Below are 23,481 nucleotides of genomic sequence, written 5' to 3'. Positions count from 1 at the left end.
TGAAATGAAATATGTACATATATATATATACATACATATATATATACATATATATATATATATATATATATATACACAATGAGATACACACACACACACACTATAGTATATACATACTGTGTATCTATCTATACTACACCTTCTTTATCCATTCATCCATTGATGGACACTTAGGTTGTTTCCATATCTTAACTATTGTAAATAATGCTGTGATGAACAAAGGATGAATATATTTTTTGTTTTGTTTTTGTTTTTTTGCATAGATCTTTTTGAATTAGTTTTTTACTTTTTTTTTTTTTTTTCAGATAAATACCCAGAAGTGGAAAACCTGGATCATATGGTAGTTCTATTTTTATTTTTTTGAGGAACTTCCATAGTGGCTTTCCACAGTAGCTGCACCAATTTACATTCCCACCACAGATGCACAAGGATCCCCTTAAGAATTTTACTTTTTAATATAGGTCTTTGCAATTTTTAAATTCTAACCACTTACTTTTTTCTTTCTTTCCTTTTTTTTTTTTTTTTTTTACTGGAGAGCTTTTTGTCATTAATTATAAAAGTACACACTCATTGCCAAATTTAAGCCAGTACAGAAGTGTATAAAGTAAAACATGAGAGTCTCACCAGCCAATTCCACTCTGTAGCAGCAAAATTGTTAGATGTATCTTATGCTTACAGGGCATACACATATTTATTCACACACAGGTAGTTTTAATTTTATAAAAATGGAATGGTGTTACATGAATTGTCTACAACTTGATATTTTAAAATATCTTTCCATGTCAGTAGCTATAAAATTATAAAGCTATAATTTTATTTTTTTCATAATATAATTTTAGATGTCACTTTATAACCAATGGACACTGAGATTCATAAATGGTGCTAACATTTATTGGCATAAATTCCTACTATTAGAGCTCATGCCTCCTAGTATATGCCCATTTTATTTTATTTTATTTTTTAAAGATTTTATTTTATTTTATTTATTTTCATTTATTTTTTAATTTACATCCAAGTTAGTTAGTATATAGTGCGATAATAATTTCAGGAATAGATTCCAGTGATTCATCCCCTAAATATAACATCCAGTGCTCATCCCAACAAATGTCTTCCTTAATGCCCCTTGCCCATTTAGTCCATCCCCCCCCCCACAGCCCCTCCAGCAACCCTCAGTTTGTTCTCTATATTTAAGAGTCTCTTATGTTTTTTCTCCCCACCCTGTTTTTATACTATTTTTACTTCCCTTCCCTTATGTCCATATGAATTAAGTCATATAATATTTCTTTCTCTAACTTCACTCTAGTTCCATCCACATAGTTGTAAATGGCAAGAGTTCATTCTTTTTGATTGCCAAGTAATACTCCATTGTATATATATACCACATCTTTATCCACTCATCTGTCAATGGACATTTGGGCTCTTTCCATACTTTGGCTATTGTTGATAGTGCTGCTATCAACCTTGGGGTGCATGTTCTGGATCCCCTGGATGAATACCTAGTAGTGCAATTGCTGGGTTCTAACCACTTACTTTTTAATAATTTTTAAAAGTTATATATTTTTTTAATTTTTTAAGGTGTTATTTATTTATTTATTTTGAGAGAGAAAGAGAGAGAGCACAAGCTGGGGAGAGGAAGAGAGAGGGAGAGAGAGAATCCCAAGCAGTCTCCATGCCATCAGCACAGAGCCTGATGTGGAGCTTGAACTCACAAACTGCGAGATCATGACTTAAGTTGAGCTCAAGAGTAGAACACTTAACTGACTGCGCCACCCAGGTGGCCCAAAAGTATATTTTTATATAAGATATTTTAAGTATTTAATTTCATATACACTTACTAAGTATCAACTCTGATAGGCCCAGACTCATTAAGCCACAACAATTTTTAACTTATAAAAGCACAAAATATATTTTTGAATGTGGACACTTTTTGGTGCTCCTCCTTTCTTATTCAAGAAAGGCCATTCCCCTGCCCCTAATTATTCTATCAGGGAATAACATACATGGGATCAGCTTGCCACTTAGAAATCTGATGTTACTTAGTAACCAAATATGCAATTTCCTGGGGTACCTTGATGGCTCAGTCAGTTGAGCATCCAACTCTTGATTTCAGCTCAGATCATGATCCCAGGGTCATGAGACTGAGCCCTGTGTCAGGCTCTGCACTGAGGGCGGAGTCTGCTTGGGGTTCTCTTTCTCTCTCTCCCTCCTCCCCTCTGTCCCTTTCCCCCACTCACACATGCTCCGTCTCCCTCTGGAAGAGAGAGAGAGAGAGGGAAAGAAAGAAGAGAAAGAAAGAAAGAAAGAAAGAAAGAAAGAAAGAAAGAAAGAAAGAAAGAAAGAAAGAAAGAGGGAGGGAGGAAGGAAGGGAGGGAGGGAGAAGAAATGGTTAAAAAAACCCACAAATATGCAATACCCTTATAATTTTTTTAAAAGTTTATTTATTTATTTTTGAGAGAGAGGCAGCATGAGCATGAGAGGGGGAGGGGCAGAGAGAGAGAGAGAGAGAGAGAGAGAGAGAGAATCCCAAGCAGGCTCCACACTGTGAGCATGGAACCTGATGCAGGGCTCAAACTCATGAACCAGGAGATCATGACTTCAGCTGAAGTCAGATGCTTAATCGACTGAGATACCCAGGCGCCCCTCCTCTCCACTTCTACACTAAGTGTCATTTTTGTATTTGTGAAGGACAAAACGTGAAGATACTGAATATCCTAAATCTTTCATCATCAGTTTACAGGATACCTATGGTATCCATATTGTTATGGATCCTATCCATATTGCTATTGCGGGAACTCCCATCCATATTATTATTGTGGGAACACCCATTTTGCAAAATCTAACCCCACATCTCTGACCACAATTAATTCTGAAGGTGGGCATCTGACTCAAACTGGGTGGACCAGAGCATATCCAGGAATATGTGGACTTTGGACACAAAGACTTGAGCCATTCTTTTCCCAATGGCTGTTGAAGCTATAAGTAAAAAATGCTAGAGCTATCAGCAATCTTGTGGCTCTTGGGTGGAATAGGGAAGCAGAGGCAGTCAATCTGCAGAGAGAGGAATTTGCTCAGAAAGGTGTAGAAAAGCGATGGAAAAAGACCTCTGATGACTTTTATACCCTGGGTTTTAGTTTTTCCGGAGGTAGATCTATACCTCTACTCTGCCCCCAATGTAATTTTTCAGTCTATGATAACATTATCTTCCAATAAAATCTTTTATAATTAAAGCCATTCAAATTGGGTTTTCTTTAATGTGCAACAAAATAGTCCTAGCAAATACAAAGGAAGACAAATGTAGAAGGACTCTGGTTGGGTTTTTTTCTTATTTTCTATTTGTATTCTAGCATGCTATTATAAAACTTTTATAATTTTTGTTTGATCTGAAATTTGCCATCAGAGAGCCACTATTTGTTGCATACCATGCATTCATTCCTCTAATTCCCTTCCTAAGAGAAAAATTTGTTCAGGTTTTCACTTCTTTGCTCCATGTAGCACGCTAACTCAGGCAAAGATGGTCTGTCCCATTGCCATGAGTGGCATTTCCCCGGCAACTGTGTATTAAAAGATTTTTATTCCATGATTAGAGGATAGGTTTTTATCTCCTATAGGACATAAACAAGGAAAATTGCTGTTTCAGCTGGTGACTGAAAGATGGTGGCAGCCATGTTGCCATCATGAAGAAAGCAAACATGAAGACAAAGCTGACAAAGCTGACAAAACTGAGGAGGGCAAAGTCAGGAGAAACACAAGAGAAATAGATCCAGCATCCTGATCATATATTCCATGTACTCTTCCTACTTCTAGAATTCTTCTTATGTAAGATAAGACTACAAATTCTTGAATTATTTTACCATTTTGAGGTGGGTTGTCTGTTATTTGCAGCCCCAAACATCCTCATTTCTTCATCATCAAAGATTATTTAGTACCCATTATATATGGCAATGAACAAAGAAGGAGTAAGCTGTTGTCATTCTCTGAAGGATAGATTTACAAAAATATTGTGTAATAATTTAGGCAACATGTTAAGTCCTAAATGAATAATGTAGATAAATAAATGAAGAAGATTCCATCCCTTCCACTGAGGTCTTATTTTTTAACTTTAATGAAATATTTTTCATTTATAGAATATCTGATTCTTTAAAAATTCTGTCTGTTCTTAAAAAAAAACTGCCTATTCTTTTTACATAATGTCCTATTCTTACTTTACGGATTCTTTTCCTTTCTGTCCTAAGTATTTTAAACATGCTTATTTTAAGGCATGGAAATGGGAGTTCAAGACAGATTCAGAGAAGGGTAAGCAGTGCAATTTGGCTGGAGATATTTGCTACTCCAGGGATCAGCATCATTGGCATCACCGGGGAGCTTACTAGAAATGCAGAATCTTGGGCTTCACTCCAAACTTGCCAAATCAAAATCTGCATTTTAACAAGATCTCCTGGTGACTGGGGTTATTTAAATGCACATGAAAGTTTGAGAAGCCCATCTGTAAAGTAAGAGAAAGCAAGTTAGGAAGGTCAATAAAACTTCTTTGCTATTTGTTTTAAATTTTAGTCCTTCCAGGGTAAATGAACACAACTAGTCTGCATAATCTCTAGTATATGTAAAAGACTGATAAAAGCATTTATTTAATTCAGGGAGTATGTCTACATTTACAAAGCTTCCTAATAATCATTACTATAACTAGTATAACAATCATAATTTAAATGTAAACAAAAACCTTATCTGAACTTTGTGGTGGTACAGATAGGTGGAAATTTATTCAATACAAGAATTGATTTAAAAAATGGGGCATCATACAATGGTTACTACAACAACAAAAATTACTGATACACAATAGTGTGAATGATTCTCAAATAGTATGAATGAACAGTATGACTGAATCTCAAAAGCATTATGCTGAGTAAAGAAGCCTTGTACAAGAGCACATAATTCTATAACAACTAAATTTATGGTGAAAAAATTAAAACAGTGGTTGTTTTTCACAAGGGATAAGGACAGAAATTGAGTGGGAAAATATAGAATATTTTGGGGTGATGAAAAAAGGTCTGTGTCTTAAAAAAGGGTTAAGATTACACAGGTGAATGTATTTGTCAAAACTCACAAGATATACACTCGAGATCTGTGCATTTCACTTTGTATAAAAAAGTTATTTAAAAAATTGAACCTAGTTAACAATACATATGATGATATATTTAAAAGTGAAGTATACTGATAAATGTAATTTGCTTTAAAATGCACAAAATAATAAGGTGGTTTGAGGGGTAGACAGAATATGTGGCTATGGCTAGGAATGGTTTATTACACGATAAAGGAAATATACCAAAATGTCACCTGTAGAATATAGACTGGGGGTAGGGGGTGGAGAGGGCAGTGTGTTTGGGTGTTTACTACAATTCTTTCATTATCTCTATGTTTGAAATTTTTCATAATAAAACACTGGGGAGAAAAGAAAGTTGCAGAAAAATGTAATATTATAATTTGGTTTAAAATATAAATGTGTTGTAGAAGACATATTTATATATTCATAAAGATATGAAAGCTACACAAAACTGCAGAAATTGTCAAGCTGATCCTAAAATTCACACAGCAACGCAAAGGACCCAAAATAGCCAAAAGGATCTTGAAAAAGATGAATAAAGTTACAGTCCTGACACTTCTTGATTTCAAAACATAACACAAAACACAGCAATCAGGACAGTATGGTACTGGTTATAGAAACAGACATATAGATCAATGGACTAGAAATGTAAATGCTTCCATTTATGGTCAACTGATTTTCAAGAAAGATGTCAAGGAAATGCAATAGGAAAGAGACAGTCTTTAAGTAAACTACATATCCATATATAAAAAAAATTAATTGGGACTCCTACTTCATACCATATATAAGGGTTAACTCAAAATGGATCACAAATGTAAGAGCTAAAACTATAAAACTCTTAGGAAAAAAAAATAGAAGTAAATTTTTGTGACCTTGGGTTAGGACATGGTTTCTTAGAGATAACACTAAAAGCATAAGCAACTAAAGGAAAAGAATAAATTCGACTTCATCAAAATAAAAAATGTTAGTGCTTCAAAAATAACATCAAATATTGGGGTGCCTGGGTGGCTCAGTCAGTTAAGCATCCAACTCATGATTTTGGCTCAGGTCATGATGTCATAGGTTGTGGGATCAAGCCCCACACTGGCTCTGTGCTGACAGTGCAGAGTGTGCTTGGGATTCTCTCTCTCTCTCTCTCTATCCCTCCCTCACTTGCTGTCTCAAAATAAATAAACATTAAAAAAATGGGGGTGCCTAGGTGGTTCAGTCAGTTAAGCATCTGACTCTTGATCTCAGCTCAGGTCTTGATTTCAGGGTCAAGTGAGTTCAAGCCCCACATTGGGCTCCACGCTGGGTGTGGAGCCTACATAAAGAAAAAAAAAATACCATTGGGGCACCTGGGTGCTCAGTCAGTTAAGCATCTGACTTTGGCTTAGGTCATGATCTCATAGTTTGTGAGTCTGAGCCCCACAACAGGCTCAGACCTGCTTTAAGCACAGAACCTGCTTTAGATCCTCTGTCCCCTTCTCTCTCTGCCCCTCCCCCACACTTTGTCTCCTTCTCTCTCAACAATAAACATTAAAAAAAATATCATCAAGAAAGTAAAATACAACCTACAAAATGGGAGAAAATATTTGCAAACCATATACCTGATATAGAAACTGTATCTAGAATATGTAAAGTCAAACTCATTAATAAGACAAAAAAACCCTCAGCCATCAAAAAAGAATGAAATCTTGCTATCTGCAACGACATGGATGGAACTAGAGTGTATTATGCTAAGAGAAATGTTAGTCAAAGAAAAAAATACCATATAATCTCACTTATATGTAGAGTTTAAGAAACAAAACAGATGAACATAGAGGAAGGGAAGGCAAAATAAATAAGATAAAAACAGAGAGGGAGGCAACCATAAGAGACTCTTAACTATAGAGAACAAACAGGGTTGCTGGAGGGGAATTGGGTTGGGGGGACAGCTAAATGTGTGGTGGGCGTTAAGGAGGGCACTTGTGATGAGCACTGGGTGTTATATGTAAGTGATAAACCACTAAATTCTACTTCTGAAACCAATACTACACTATATGTTAAGTAACGTTGAGTTTAAATAAAATCTAAGAAAAAAAAGACAAAAACTCATTTTTTTAAGTTAATGGTCTTTTTATTGAAAAAAAGACTAGCATTTACAACTTGGAACGGACGTAAATTGCAATTTCTTGAACAGCAATGTTGATGGTTGCACTGACATCCACAGCCACAGTCTACTCTGCAGGCTCCAAGTCACAGTTCAGAAGGTTTTAAAAAGACAGAGTCCGAAGCTGCTCCCTTGGTAAAGGTTTCTTTCTAAAAATTTGTGTGAGGGGTGCCTGGGTGGCTCAGTTGGTTAAGCGTTCAACTTCGGCTCAGGTCATGATTTCCTGGTTCGTGAGTTCAAGGCCCACATCAGGTCGCTGCTTCGGATCCTCTGTCCCCCCCTTTGTCTGCCCCTCTCCCACTCATACTCTCTCAAAAATAAATAAAACATTAAAAAATAAAAATTAGTGTGAATGGTGACAGCCTGACACCTATTTCACTTTAGTACAATGTGGACAAGGCTAAATCAACACATGCAGCATGCCACCAGGATGTGTGTCATCATCACCATGGGTCAGGGCACATGGAAGTACAAGAGGGCTATCCTGCTACGTGGGCTAGACAGTTTATCCTTCACCCATTTTTCTGCACAGCATCCTGAAGTAAATCCATTTTAAATGTTTGCTTTCAATGAACCAGCTATGACAATTTATACTAGTAAAATGAACCAGAAACCATTCGAATAGGTTTTGTTTTTTCATTTTTCAAAAAACACCAATTAAAAAAAAAAAGCATCTGAAAGGACATTTCTCCGAAGAAGACATAAACATACAGATAGACAATAAGCACATGAAAAAATGTTCTACATCATTAGCCATCAGTAAAATGTATATCAAAGCCACAATGAGATACCACTTCATAACCATTAGGATGGCTACAATCAAAAAGACAGATAACAAGTGTTAGAGAGGATGTGAAGAAGCTGGAACCCTTACACACTGCTGGTGGGAATGTAAGACGGTACAGCGCCTTTGGAAAATAATCTGGCAGCTCCTCAAAAGGTTAAACATAGAGTTACCATATGACCTAGCAATTCCATTTTTATATACATACTAAAAAAAATGAAAACCCTATGTCCATATAAAAACTTATACATGGGGGGCTCCTGGCTGTTTCAGTTGGTACAGCGTGTGACTCTTGATCTTGGGGCTCTAAGTTTGAGCCCCTGTTGGGTGTAGAGATTACTTAAAAAAAAAAAAAAACATACATGAATGTTAAAAGCAGCATTGTCTTAACATCGTCAGTAAGTGGGAAACAATTCAAATGTCCATCGGCTGGTGAATGAATAAAGAACATGTCATATCCATATAATGGAATATTATTGAGCAATAAAAAGGAAAGAAATGTTGATACATGCTTCAACATGGATAAACCTTGAAAATATGCTAAGTGAAAGAAGTGAGTCACAGGAAGGACACATGTTATATGACTCATTTATATGAAATGTCTAAAACTGGCAAATCCATAGAGACAGAACGTAGATTAATGGTTGCTAGCAGCTGGGAGGATGGAGGAATGGATTTCTTTTTGAAGTGAAGATAATGTTCTAAATTTATAATAATGATGGTTACACAACTCTGTGAATGCACAAAAAAACCCACTGAACCGTATACTTTAAAAGGATAAATTTTATACTATGTTAATAATATCTCAGTAAAGCTGTTATTAAAAAAAGTTCGTTTGAATGAATAAAAGTTTTGTATGAGAAAAATTAAATTCACTTCTTTATGTTCTCCATAATCTCTATTATCACTTAACCATTTTTATGAATGAAGATGAATAAGAAAAAAATAAAAGAAGTGTAATTTAAAAAGATTAAAAAAAACAACACACTTACGGTTTGTTGTCTGGTACACAGGGGTGACTCAGATTCGGGCTGGTAGCAAGAAGGGGGGAAATTGCAAGTGCAGTAACTACTGCTACAGAAACACCACCAGTTTCTAATTTTATGCTGTCCTATATTTTGCTGTGACTTTCATAGCTTTCAATAATGCTATAGTAGAGGCCAAAACAGAAATGTCTTTTATATTTTATTATAACAGCTAAACTGGGAAATAAACTCACCAATTGCTTTTTTAAAAAGGAAATGAGCTAAAAACAACATAGATGTAAGTGGAGCTTAAATAAACCTTTACTCAGAAAAATGAATGTGTTCACAGGGGAGGGAGAGTTTGGTAGTAAAAATAGTTTAAAGTATTACATTATTTTAAAAAGCATTTTGTTTCATTTACTGTAGATGGTCAAACACTTTAAAACAGATGGTAAATCTGTTGGATAGTAAAAAGAAATGACATCTTGTTTCCATTTTCCTATTCCTTCCAGTTCATCTCTTTATTGTAAATCATTTTCCATTGTGGGAGGATATTAAATTTAAATCAAACTGAAAGGAAAAAAGCATGTGGCTATGTTCATAAATTCATGTTTCTTAGCACTTGCTGCATCTTATAGCCATTTTATGAAGAATATTTCAAATTGATCTATTCTTTCTGGATCTGAACAAATTGAGAGTTTCTTGTCTTGAGCAAACAGCTCTTTCAAAAAAACCTATTTAAAAAATAAACAAAAGAATCAAGTAATTACCATATCAAAATTTAAAATAAATTTTAATACTTTCAGGAGAAAGATGTGGCACTGGTAAACATCTGAGGAATGGTATTAAGTTTAATTTGTAAAGACAAATAGGGGCACCCGAGTGGCTCAGTCAGTTAAGCATTCAACTCTTGATTTTCAGGTCAGGTCATGATCTCATGGTTCATAAGTTTGAGCCCTGCACTGAACTCCATGTCAGGCTCTGCACTCACAGTGCGGGGCCTGCTTGAGATATTCTCTCTCTCCCTCTCTCTCTGCCCCTCCGCCATTTACACGCGTGCATGCGCACCCCCCTCCCCTCCCCCCCCAGCTTTGTCAAATAAACTTAAAAAACAATTTGAAGGGGCACCTCAGTTGGTTAAGCATCCAACTTCGGCTCAGGTCATGATCTCACGGTTCATGAGTTGGAGTCCCATACCAGGTGCTCTGCTGCCAGCACAGAGCCTGCTTCAGATCCTCTATACCCTTCTCTCTTCCCCTCCCCTGCTCATGTTCACTCTCACTCTCTCAAAAATAAATATAAAAACATTTTTTAAGAAAATTTGAAAAGATATATAATAGCAAAGATGTACAGTGCTTCCTTTGTTTTTAGATTGTTCTTAATGTCATACATGAGACAGTATGTATATGTTTGAACACATACATGTGTATATGTTTGTGTGTTGCTCACAATTATGTAAATAAATAAAAATTTCTCACAAAAACCACATTAAGATGAGGAAACTGAGAAACAGCAAAGTTAAACAATTTGTCCAAGCTGAATCCAAGGAAGTTTGGCACCACAGTCCATGTTTGTTTGTTTTTTAATTTTTTTCAATGCTTATTTACTTTTGAGAGAGAGAGACAGGGCATGAGTGGTGGATGGGAAGAGAGAGAGGGGGAGACACAGAATCCAAAGCAGGCTCCAGGCTCTGAGCTGTCAGTACAGAGCCCAGCTCAGGGCTCAAACTCATGAACTATGAGATTGTGACCTGAGCCAAAGTCAGATGCTTAACCGAGTGAGCCACTCCGGCGCCCCACCATAGTCCATGTTTTTAATTAATCTGCGTATATCAAGAGCATTGAGAACACATTAAAAAACATTTTTTTAATGTTTATTTATTTTTGGGAGAAAGATAGAGACAGAGCATGATTGGGGGAGGGGCAGAGAGGGAGACAGAGAATCTGAAGCAGGCTTGGAGGCATCAGCACAGAGCCTGATGTGGGGCTTGAACCCACAATGTAGCGAAGTCATGACGTGAACCTAATCTGAAGCATTAGTCAGATGCTAAACTGACTGCATCACCCAGGCACCCCAAGAACACTGAGAACATTAAACAAGCCAATAGATCCTTCATACCTCCTGTACTGAACTTTCTTCTACAAAACACCAAATCCTTCTTTTAGACACAAGCCACATCTGAAACTTATTGAAAAGTTCTTCTACAAGAAAGGAGGTAACTAATTTATGTTTTGACCTACAACAAAACTCTCTAGATATTTTTTAAAAAATTTTAATGTTTATTTTTGAGAGAGAGAGAGAGACAGAGACAGAGACAGAGCGTGAGTGGGGGAGGGGCAGAGAGAGAGGGAGACACAGAAACTGAAGCAGGCTCCAGGCTCTAAGCTGTCAGCACAGAGCCCAAAACAGGGCTCAAACTCACCAACCGTGAGATCATGACCTGAGTCAAAGTCAGACACTTAATCAACTGGGCCACCCAGGTGCCCCAAACTCTCTAGATTTAATGAAACCAAACAATTTTTCAAGCTAAAGCACATTACTTTGGGATCAAATATAAATACATTATATTATATTACATTTTATTTTATTTTTATTTTGAGAGAGAGAGAGAGCAGGGGAGGGGCAGAGAGAGATGGGACGGAGGATCCGAAGCAGACTCCACACTGACAGCAACAGAGTCCGGTGCAGGGCTCAAACTAATGACCTGAACCATGAGATCCTGACCTGAGCTGATGTCAGATGCCTAACCAACACAGCCACCCAGGCATCTGGAATGTAAATACATTTTAAAAAGATACACTGGAGAGGTCACTGAGGGAAGCAGGGCCAGGAAGGCATGGAGAACCAGGAAGCACAGGACCAATAGCTAGGACCTGGAGATACCCCTCTCACATGTGATACCACTCCAGTAACCTACCCGTCTCCTGAACAGGGATCTGAGAATGTGACAAGACTCCCCCTAAACTTCACCAGGTGAGCCTGAATAATGCGTCCATGTGCAATAAAGAGAGATGTCTTTTATTTTTTTGCTATCTTCTCCCTGCCCATTGTTGGGGCAAAGGGAGAAGAAATTTTCTTTTTATTTACGTATTTATCTTTTAACTTTTTTATTCATTTTTTGATAGAGACAGAGCATGAGTGGGGGAGCAGCAGAGAGAGAGGGCGACACAGAATCTGAAGCAAGCTCAAGGCTCTGAACTGTCAGCACAGAGCCCGACGTGGGGCTCGAACTCACAGACTGCGAGATCATGACCAGAGCTGAAGTCAGGCCCTCAACCGACTGAGCCACCCAGGTGCCCCAGGAGAAGAAATTTTCAAGACAAAGCACAAGCAACACAAATAAAAGTTGTGAAGTCACAAAAAAATAAAAGGCCATTGATAATAGGTTAATATATCCATATCTTTTTTTTCATATGGTTAACCACTAAAGCACATGATACAAATAAATTTTTATATAAGAAATGTATCTACTTTGGAGCTTGCTTCCTATTCTGTGTCTCCCTCTCTCTCTGACCCTTCCCAGCTCCTGCTCTGTCTCTCTCTCAAAAATAAAAATAAAAAATAAAAATTTTAAAAACTTAAAAAAAAGAAATGTATCTACTTTGGTAATTTGGGTGTTTAGCTAAAAAGGAAAACATATTTCCTTTTTTCAATTTATCTATATTTTTAAAAAGTTTTTTTAATGTTTGAGAGAGAGAGCAGGTGTGTGTACATGCATGCACACAACTGGCGGGGTGGGGGGGGGGGGGGTAGAAAGAGAATCCCACGCAGGCTCTGCACTGTTAGTATAGAGCCTGACATGGGGCTCAATCTCATGAACCATGAGATCATGACCTGAGCCGATATCAAGAGTTGGACACTCAACCAACTGAGCCACCTAGGCACCCTTCAATTTATCTATATTTTTTAAGTTGAAGTATAGTTGATACACAATGTTGACATTAGTTTCAGGTGTGCCACATAGTGATTTGATAACTCTATACCTTATGCTATGCTCACCACAAGTATAGCTACCATCTGTCACCACACAACACTATTACAACACCACTGACTATATTTCTTATGCTATACATTTTATCCCTATGACTTATTCATTCCATGACTAAAAGCCTGTATCTTCAACTCCCCTTCGCCCATTCTGCCCATCCACCTACCTCCCTCCCCTCTGGCAACCATTAGTTTGTTCTCTATATTTATAGGTCTGATTCTGCTTTTTGTTTTGTCTTTTAGATTTCACACGTAAGTAAAATCATGTGGTATCTGTCTTTCTCCGTCTGACTTATTTCACTTATAGCATAATACCCTCTAGGTCCATTCATACTGCCAGAAATAGCAATACCTCATTCTTTTTTACAGCTGAGTAATGTTTCATTGTATATATACACCACATCTTCTTTAATCATTCATCAATCGATGAACACTTGGGTTGCTTCCAGATCTTGGCTATTTTCTTTTCTTTCATTTATTCATATTTATTTAAGTAGGCTTCATGCCCAGTGCAGAGCCCAATGTAAGGCTTGAACTCACAACCATGAGATCAACACCAGAGTTGAGATCAAGAGCCAAATGCTTAACCAACTAGAGCCATTCAGGCGCCCCAGAGATCTTGGCTATTTTAAATAATGCTGCAATAAACATAGGGGTGCATATATCTTTTTGAATTAGTGTTTTTGTTTTCTTTGGGTAAATACCCAATAGTGGAATTTTTGGATCATATATTTCTATTTTTAATTTTTTGAGGAACCTCCATAGTTTTCCACAGTGGCTGCACCAATTTACATTCACATTCCCAACAGTGCATGAGGATTTTGTTTTCTCCACATCCTTGCCAACACTTGTTATTTCTTATCTTTTTGTTTCTAGCCATTCTCACTGGATTAAGGTAGTATATTATGGTTTTGATTTGTATTAAGGAAAACATACTTTTTAAGATTATAATCAACTTTATACAACTAATTACCTTATAACAAAGATATTTTTATTTTGAAAGAGAGACAAAGATTACCTCCCTATATGCCAACTCTAAACCAGACTGCTCTATGACATTTTTCCTAAAAGTATTACTTAACACATGTTCACCTTGTATCGACTTCAACTGATTGATAGTGAATGGCTGGACTTACATATTACGAATGAATCTGAGGCTGAGTTCAGACTGAATAAGAATGAGTTTGGTATCACTGTCAATTATCTGCCATAGGTATAGGTAGGTAAAGTGATAACACAAGTACTATGTATTTACATCCCTGAATTAATGGATACAATTTCTATACCAAAAAACAAAAAAAAGAATGAAAACCCACATCATTTGTAATTTACACCAGGAGCTTAAGCTTAAAGTAAAACTGAGAATATATATATATATATATATATATATATATATATATATATATATGCACACATATATACACATACCAAACCAATAAAGACCATTTAAAAATTTTTTTAAAAATATTTATTTATTTTGGGGAGACAGAGAGACGGAGTGCAAACAGGGGAGGGGCAGAGAGACAGAGAAAGAGATACAGAATTTGAAGCAAGCTCCAGGCTCCAAGCTGTCAGCACAGAGCCGGATGCAGGGCTCAAACCTACAAAGCACAGAATCATGACCTGGGCTTAACCAACTGAGTCACCCAGGGGCCCCAATAAAGACCACTTTTAATAAAAATAATACCACCTTACTATACCTTAAAATAAAAAACTAACACTCCTAATTACTCTCTAAATGTTTAGCAAGTGAACTGAGGATCAGCCACATCACATAAGGGTGACAGAAGGAAAACCAAAAATTTGTGTTCAAAGGAAGCAAGATGGAGCCAAGATTTAAATAAAGTGAGAGAAATAACTGGGCACAAGGAAGGGAAAAAAAACATTCTGATGAAAAGGGGACCGGTGCTATAGAAAAGCAAAAGTAAAGTTTTCTTGCCAGGGTAAAGAGCCTTAAAGAAAAAACATTCAAAACTTGGAAATAGGCAGAAATTACTGGGATCCTTCCACTGGAATGCAAGATATAATTTAGCAGAGCCTCTGGGAATTACCTGATTGTATAGAGATGTGCATCTTGATTTGACTTTCTATTGCCTAGGCTATTTTACAACTTTACAGGGGTAGTGGTTAACTTACAGGTAAATGATAACAAAGCAATTGCAGATGAGCAATGCAAATGATTCCTGTTCTTAGTCATATAAATACAAATCTCCTGGCAGAGATTTGTTTTTCATCTAGAAAAAACATAACCTGAGATGTAACATTTTATATCTCTTGCCATGCAGAAATTTGCCTCTACTGACAAATTTATTTCAGCATTCCTTTGACTATATAAATTCTCTGTCCCTTGAATTTCTCTTTCAACCAGTCTTAATATCTTATATATTCTCATTAATTAATGAGTTGAATAAAATATTAGAAATACCTTCTTTTTATATTTGAATGAGTAATGTGGCTTTTTTTGTTTATTTAGTTTGAGAGAGAGAATGTGAGTGGGGAAGGGACAGAGAGAAAGGGAGAGAGAGAATCCTAAGCAGGCTTTTCACTGTCAGCACAGAGCCCAACACAGGGCTCGATCACAAAACGTGGAGTCATGACTTGAACCGAAATCAAGAGTCAGACACTGAACTGACTCAGCCACCCAGGCACCCCAAGAGTCATGTTTTTAAATTTTTGAAAATTATACTCTAGCAAGAATTTGTGTAGGAAATAAACTAGATAAGCAGGGGAAAAAAGAGTTATATGGGGCCTAGTAACAGAAATAAGATAGATAGCAAAGGAGGGCCACTATGCAGTTAACAAATATCTATTTGGTTCTAAAATGATGAAATGGTGACTGAGAATTTATTAGTAAGAATTTATGTGTGCCTATATGAGCAGACTATGTAGGTGCCCCCTTTTCAAAAGTAATTTCTAAAGCTGCAAGGTTCATAAAGAAATAGCAACTTACCTACAAAGGAAGGCTAGACAAATGGGGAAACCAGTAGACTTTAATAATATGGGAGCCTAGGGAAAAAAGATTCCAGGTGAGAACAATCCATAGTGTAGAATGCTACAAAAATGTCAAGTAAGATGAGATCGGAAAAGTGTCCATTCATTCATATGTTCAATAAATATTTACTGAGTTCTTAGTTTATGCTAAGAACTGTACTAGTCATGGGGATACAGTAATAAAACCCAAATAGTCCTTATTGGCATTGAGTATAGTAGAAGAGACAGATATTAAATAGCTAATTTAAGAAATAAGTATTCAGAGATTCCAGTACCAGCCAAGGAATAGTCCACTAACACCTGTCTCCACTGCTGATTATAACTAAACACTCTGGATGAAACACAAAAGCCACTACCTGAGCATTCTGAAAAGGTAAACAAGAGCAGTATTGGGGACAAGAATCAAATTGGAAGAGGGGTCCATATGAGAGAGAGTTTCACGTGTGTGTGTGTGTGTGTGTGTGTATGTGTGTGTGTGTGTGTGTGTCGGGAATGGGGGTGGCTGGAGAGAGAATTTTACAGGCGGGTGGGTGCCCAGAGAGGCTGTGGCAGCTACAACTCCTAAAAAAAAACCTGTCTTTATAGACAGAGAAACAGAAAATGGGTCCCTGGATTTTAAAGAGTTGTGGGGAAGAAATCCCCATTTTTCCCTCTTGCTGTGGCACGGGCAAGTAAAACTCCTAGAGAATAAAACCCATCATTCCAGCTATAGGACAGAGGCAGGAGGCTGAAGAGAATCTCACAGAGGAGAGAGCTGGAGAAGGGTTCTCTTAGTTCTGTGCACAAATCAGAATATATCCAGAGCTCACTTCTGAAGTACACATACACAGAGCACCCCAAAGCAGCATAGTAAACTCCTTGAGAACTGAATGGCAATATAAAGCAAAGCACAAGTCCAAGACTAGCCCCTGAGTAGTACAAATGTAGGACAGATCTAAAAGAACACTGCATAGGCCTTGGAAACTGTCCTAACATTAGAATCCATAAGGGAAAAAAAGTCAAAATAGACTTTGCAGTCTCAATCCAACCAAGATAACTGACTGCTGAAGACAACAATAAAAATCAATATTCTTCAGAGGATTTTAATAGGATCCAGAGTATCAGGTTTTAATTGGCCATCATCCATGAGTTGGTAAAAAATGAAATACAGAGATTGTTATCATTCATTGTTTAATTCTTCCACCACTGCTAAGAAAACAGTATACAAATCAGCCCACCTAGCTGATTTTTATCTTCCAGATCAGAGTGGTGGTTTTCCAAACAGAATGTTGTCCATTTACTTTACAACTACCATCCATGAACCAAGGAGATATTTGTTGGTCAGCTGAGAGATGTTTATTGGGCACAATCCAAGTGATGACAGAATCTGGCAGCTCTTCACACAGTTTCAAAGTCAGGCCTAGGGGAAAAGAGGCCCCCTACTTGTGAATACATCATCCTTGCATTCCACAGGTAGCATGACCCTGAATAAACCATTTCCAGTTTATTATGGAACTGTTCTGGGCACTGCCTTCCCCAGTATAGTGTTTTTCCAACATCAACCAAGACATCAAAGGCATTTTAGGTTTCAAGATTATTTTATGTCTTTAGTCACAAGGGCAGTGTTTTGGTTTTTTTCTCTTGAGAGAGTGAGAGAGCACACGTACATGCATGAAGTGGGGTGGGGGGGCAGAGGGATAGAGAAAAAGGATCTCAAGCAGGCTCCACACGCAACATAGAGCCTGATATGGGGCTCGATCCCACGACTGTGAGACCATGACCTGAGCCAAAATCAAGAGCTGGATGCTCAAGCATCTGAGCCACCCAGACACCCCACAATGGCCATTTTAATTAATGTCTGATAGTAACCTACTAATTGCCCTTCAAATGGAAATTCATCAGACCAAAGTCCCAATAGTCAGTGCTAAGAGGTGCTCCTAGGCTTTTGTGATAAGCCCCACTGAATGCTCCACATACAGTTACTGCACAAAGAATTTGTCCATATCAGCACTCCAGCTTCTACTTTATATTGTTTGGATTCATGCAAACATTAATTTTCATTTAGCATGTCCAATTAATATTGCTTGAAGGGCAGATTTATATGCCTTCTATTTTATAATAATAGGTAGCTGAAATATTCCCCAATCAGATATGATATTCATCCCCATAATGCAATCAGGTAGAGGCACAATCACTTCACATAAGGCCTGTTGAAACATCAATTCTCCTCCAAACTTTCACCTTAATCCCATCAGCCTTTACATTCTTAGCTGTAGCTTCCATTCAGATTTCATTAACACGTTCTGGTTTTATAACATGAACTATGGAAGGTGTTCCCCAGTCATACCTAATATTCATTCCTATAAAACATTCAGATAGAGGAGACACAATTTCTTTACATAAAGCCTGCTTCAACATTCTAATTTTTATAATCCCATCAACTCTTATGTATTTTCTCAATCTGACTGTAGTCCAAGTTAGGGCTTCATAAACATGTTTCCATAGCACAGTGCATGGAGCTCTGTTGCAAAGGAGTACCAGAAATTTCTCTATTCCCTGATCACGTTACCCACACAAGTTCATATGGCCTCAGGGGTCGGGCCAGAGGATTTGGGCCCCTAGAGTTAAATCTTCACCCTGATTAATACAGCTAACCATCACCCCAAGCAATTCTGGGTAGGGTTTTTCATTGTAATCTATACCTTCTAGCTTTTTAAGTTCCTCCAAACTGAGGTAAATGAAGCAGACTTGTTTGGGGCCTTTCAACATTGAGGGACTAATAGGGAATCCCACTGGTCCACCCAACTTTGATAGTGCTGTATCAACACCTTTGTTTCAACATCATCAGTGTCCACCACACTCCTCCCTTTTCTCAATAACCATCCATAAACTTCCACTCTGCTGAGACAAGTCCCCTGACTCTCCCCTCTGTCTTTCCCTGCTTTTCTTGTTAATTACTTTAAAGATCTTGTTTTCAGTAAAACTTACACTGGGAAGCTCATACAGCAAATCTGATAGGACTTTTCATCATGTTGTTTGATTTTTGCAACAGTAAAGTTACATGGAGTGCCCCTACAACAGAGGCCTCCCTAATCACAGCATCTACCATAACTTGAGTAATGAGCATATTCATCAAGTGAATATACCAGTCATCATAGATCCAGTCCCACATGGCTTGCATACAAAGCACATCAGCTGCTTCATTTGGGATTGGTTCCACTTGGCAATTATAGGAGGAGTTAGACAGTCCCCCGCTTTCTCAGACAAACACACTTCACAGTGGCTTTTAACCAGTCCACCAGGATGAATGTTCCCTTGGGAATAACCACCTGTGTGTCTGAATCATGTATAGCCATCTGTGATTGTTTAACAGTGAGCTTTGGGTCCTGTACCAGCCCAAACAAACTCTTCCACTCAGCAGTATTTAAAACCAAAGATACTTCTCCTAATTTAGTTACTTTTACAATCCATTTGAGTAAAGGTTCTTCAGAAAGCTGATGATACTGACCTACAAAATGAGACAAGTCCTACACTATACCCACTGTTCTCAGTAGTTTCTTGGTTTTGCCTTCCCCCCATGTTGACTACCTTGTTGGCAACCAGAGGTATTAGAGGCAATTTCTTTTGTTCTGGCATATTTTTTCCCTTTGTGGGCAGCTCTGGGGCTAGTGGACGAAGCTCACACCAATCAAAATCTGAGCTTGGTCTAGCATCAAAGCCTAACCACACTTTCTTTCACTTTAGATATTACAGATAACAATAACCAAGGGATTGTACAGTTAATATGTTTCTTATTATTTTGCATTTCCTTACATATCCACAGTAAGCCAACTCTACAGGGGTTGGGTCTACCATCATTTCTAAATTCCAATGGTAATTTTTACCTTTAGTAACTGATTGCAGTGCAGCTGCAGTTTCATACCATGGGTAATTAGGTAGCCATCCTGGGATCAGAGGTTCCTCATCCCCATCCTTTCATTCTTTCTCTTCATACACCACATGTTTCCTTGAGCCAAGGGCCATTTTAGCAAATCTCATTTCTCTAACACCAACTAAAGGAAAAACTGTTTCTCTGCCCACAGAACACTTCTGACACCAAGTGTATGAAGATTTTTTTTTTTAAGCACATCACCTAATTTTCCAACTCTGGATAACTACTGGGTATCCTATAACTTAATGTCAGACTCCACAGACTTAAGGACTCAGTCCCATAAGACTACCCTCAATTCAGATGCCAGTCACAAGTAATGAGTGAGTCCCCAAGGGGCCCAGATTTTTGTCTGACTTGGCTACAAAGTTAAGGGGGCCTATAATCATCCCCTCAGAATTAGGAATTTGCTTGAATGGCTTACAAAACTCAAGGACAGATTTACTTATGTCTACCAGTTTTTTATAAAGGATGTTATAATGAATACAAGCAGCCAGATGAGGAGGTAAACAGGGTGAAATCTAAAAAGGTCCCATGTGTAGGAGCATCTGCTCCCATGGGATTGGGATACACCACCTTCCTGGCAAGTGGATGTGTACAGCAACCCGGAAGCTCTCCTTGTAGTTTAGGGATTTTTATGGAGGCTCCATCATGTAGGTATGATTCAATGTTACCTCAGTCTCCATCTTCTCTTCCCTTTCCTGAGGATGGAGGGTAGGACTGAAAGGACTAAACTAATCATGGCTTGGTATTCCTGATGACCAGCCCCAATCCTGAAACTATCCAGGAGCTAACCAAGAGTCACCTCATTAGAACAAAGGATGCTCCTACCACCCAGGAAATTCCAAAGGGTTTAAACCTCTGTGTAAGATATTCCTATCATTCCCATCGGTCAGGAAATTAAAATGGTTTTAGAAGCTCTATCAGGAACCAGGGGCAGAAACCAAATATATATTTGTTATTATATCACATTGTTATTATCATTATGCTCTGTAAGATAGAAGTGAACATGCTTAAAAATGGAAAGACAGAAGTTCTCAGCAGAGAAAAAGAAATTATGGAAAAGAAACCAATAGAAATTATAAAACTGAGAAATATATCAAAATAAAAAACTTCACTGGATAAGATCAATAATAGGATAAAGGTGATAGAGGAACTTGAAGATAGACCAACAGAAACTATCTAGTCTGAAGAATAGAGGGGGGAAGAAGGATTGAAAAGAAAATGAAGACAGCCTCTGGGTCCTGTGGGACAATATCACACTGTCTAACATTCATTCACTGGAGTTCCAGAAAGGGGCATTAGTTTCTATGTAAAGGTACATTGGAGGTATATTACTTTCCCGTTGATGCTATATCAAATTACCACAAACTATGTGCCTTGAAACAACAGAAACCATTTTCTCACTGTTCTGGAAGCCAGAAGTCTGAAATTAAGGTGTCAGAAGGGCTGCAATTCCTCTGGAGGCTCTAGGAGAGAATCCATTCTTTGCACACTTCTAGCTTCTGGTAGCTATCAGCATTCCTTAGCTTTTGTGGTCATTTCTCCCTCTACTCCATCTTCACACTGCCCTCTCCTTTTTGTGTTACCTCCTTTGCTTCTCTCTTATAAGGACACTTGTGATGGCATTTAGGGCCCACTTAAAAAATCCAACGTAACTGCCTTATCTCAAAAATCCCTAACTTAATTACATTAGCAAAGACCCACTTTCCAAATAAAGTAATATTTTAAGTTCTAGGATTAAGTCTTGATGTCCTTTGGTAGCCATTAGTCAACCTACTGTAGGAGAGATTGGAGCACACAAAAAAAATGTTGTTGAAGACATAATTACCAAAAACTCCACAAAATTTGGTAAAAGATGTAAATTTACAGATCCACTGAGATTCTTGAATCTGAGTGAATCTCAAACAGGATAAACACACAAAAAACCACTCCCAAAGACATCATTATAAAATTGCTGGATATACAAATACTGAGTCATTGCATTGTACACCTGAAACTAACAATAATGTCGTATGTCAATTATACCTCAATTAAACAACAACAAAAATTGCTAGAAACTCAAGATAAAGAAAAAAATCTTGAGACCAGCTAGAGGAAAATAAGACATAACATACAAAGGAACAAAGATTTGAATGACTATGGGTTTCTCATTAGAAACCTTGGAGAGTAAAAACAATGAGGTATCTGTAAAATGCTGAAACTATCTAACCAAAATTAGTTACCAACCAAAGTATCTTTCATTAATGAAAGTAACAACATTATAAGAATGAGGAAAACTAAGAGAATACATTTCCAGGAGCCCTGCACTAATAGAAATAGAAGTTCTTCAAGATAAAGGGAAATGATACCCTTTTGATTCCCTAAGATTCCCTTAAGAAGAAAACTTAGAACTTTAGGAATGAAAGAAAAGCAAAATAAATCTAAATAGGTAGATAAATATAAAAGGCTATTTTTTCACTAAATTTCTCTAAAATTTGTATGACTATTATAAGCAAAAATTATAACATAATTTGATGTAGTTTTCAAATGACAGAAATGCAATCAACATGATAATCAGAAGGGAGGAAAACAAAGGCACCTATACGGATATAAGATTCTGACATTTTACTTGAAGTAAACTGTGAAAGGTTAGGGATGTATAGTATAATCATTAAAAGAACCATTAAAAACAATTATCTCCAAAAACATATACAAATGGCTAACATAAGCATATGAAAAGATGCTCAACATCATTAATCGTTATGGAAATGCAAATCAAACCATAATGATTACATGTCAACTATATTTCAATAAAGCTGTATAAAAGAAAACAACAATGAGATATCACCTCACATCTAACAAAATGGCTACTATTTTAAAAAGGAAGGAGGGAAGAAATGAAGGGAAAAAATAACAGGTGTGGTGAAGATGTAGAGAAATTAAAATTCTGGTATACTGTTGGAGATAATGTAAAATAGTGTAGTTACTAAGGAAAACAGTATGGCAGTTCCTCAAAAAATTAAAAATTGATATAATAATTCCACTTCTGGGGTATATCCAAAATAACTGAAAGCTGAATCTCAAAGAGATAGTTGTATACCCATATTTATGGCAGATTATTCAAAATAGCCTAAAGGTGGAAGGAACCAAGTGTCCATCAGCAGATGAATGAATAAACAAAATGTAGTACACAAAGTGGATTATTATTCAGCCTTAAAAAGGAAGTAAATTCTAATACCTGCTACAACATAAAGGAACTATGAGGATATTATGCCAAGTGAAATAAGCCAGTCACAAAGACAAATACTGTATAAATCCATTTGTATGATGTATCTAGAGGAGTCAAATTCATAGGAACAGAACATAGAATGGTGTTTGCCAGAGCTTGGGAAGAAGGAAAATGAGGAGTTATTACTTAATGGGTTTCAGTTTCACAAGATGCATAAGTTCTGAGGAATGGTTGCACAACAGTGTGAATATACTTAACAATACTGAACTATACACCTAAAAATAGTTAATAGTTAAATAGTTAAAAATAGTAAACTTTATGTTATGTGTATTTTACCACAACTAAAAATTAGAAAATGAAAAAGTGTTTCTAAACAGATAACCAGGGGCACCTGGGTGGCTCAGTTG

The 23,481-nt window shown here is 37.1% G+C and overlaps 1 protein-coding gene across 3 annotated transcripts in view; it reads right to left on the bottom strand.

Annotated features, from left to right (window-relative positions):
- Window positions 1–7,523: 7,523 nt before the first annotated feature.
- RPS6KB1 (ribosomal protein S6 kinase B1) overlaps window positions 7,524–23,481 on the bottom strand; it is an 80,321-nt gene continuing 64,363 nt past the window's right edge. The window contains exon 16 of one of the 3 annotated variants that reach the window (XM_053893096.1): window positions 7,524–7,539. In XM_053893096.1, coding sequence (XP_053749071.1) covers window position 7,539 — 1 coding nt within the window. In that variant the 3' untranslated portion in view covers window positions 7,524–7,538. Of the gene's footprint in view, window positions 7,540–15,797; window positions 15,972–17,022; window positions 17,356–23,481 lie in introns of those variants that run through there. The other 2 variants (XM_053893094.1, XM_053893093.1) reach the window with 2 other exon arrangements.

Source organism: Panthera pardus, unplaced genomic scaffold (assembly GCF_024362965.1).
Source record: "Panthera pardus isolate Hobbes unplaced genomic scaffold, ASM2436296v1 HiC_scaffold_3, whole genome shotgun sequence".
NCBI lineage: Eukaryota > Metazoa > Chordata > Mammalia > Carnivora > Felidae > Panthera > Panthera pardus.
The sequence above is the reverse complement of the archived record's forward strand: the minus strand, read 5'-3'. Positions and strand labels throughout refer to the sequence as shown.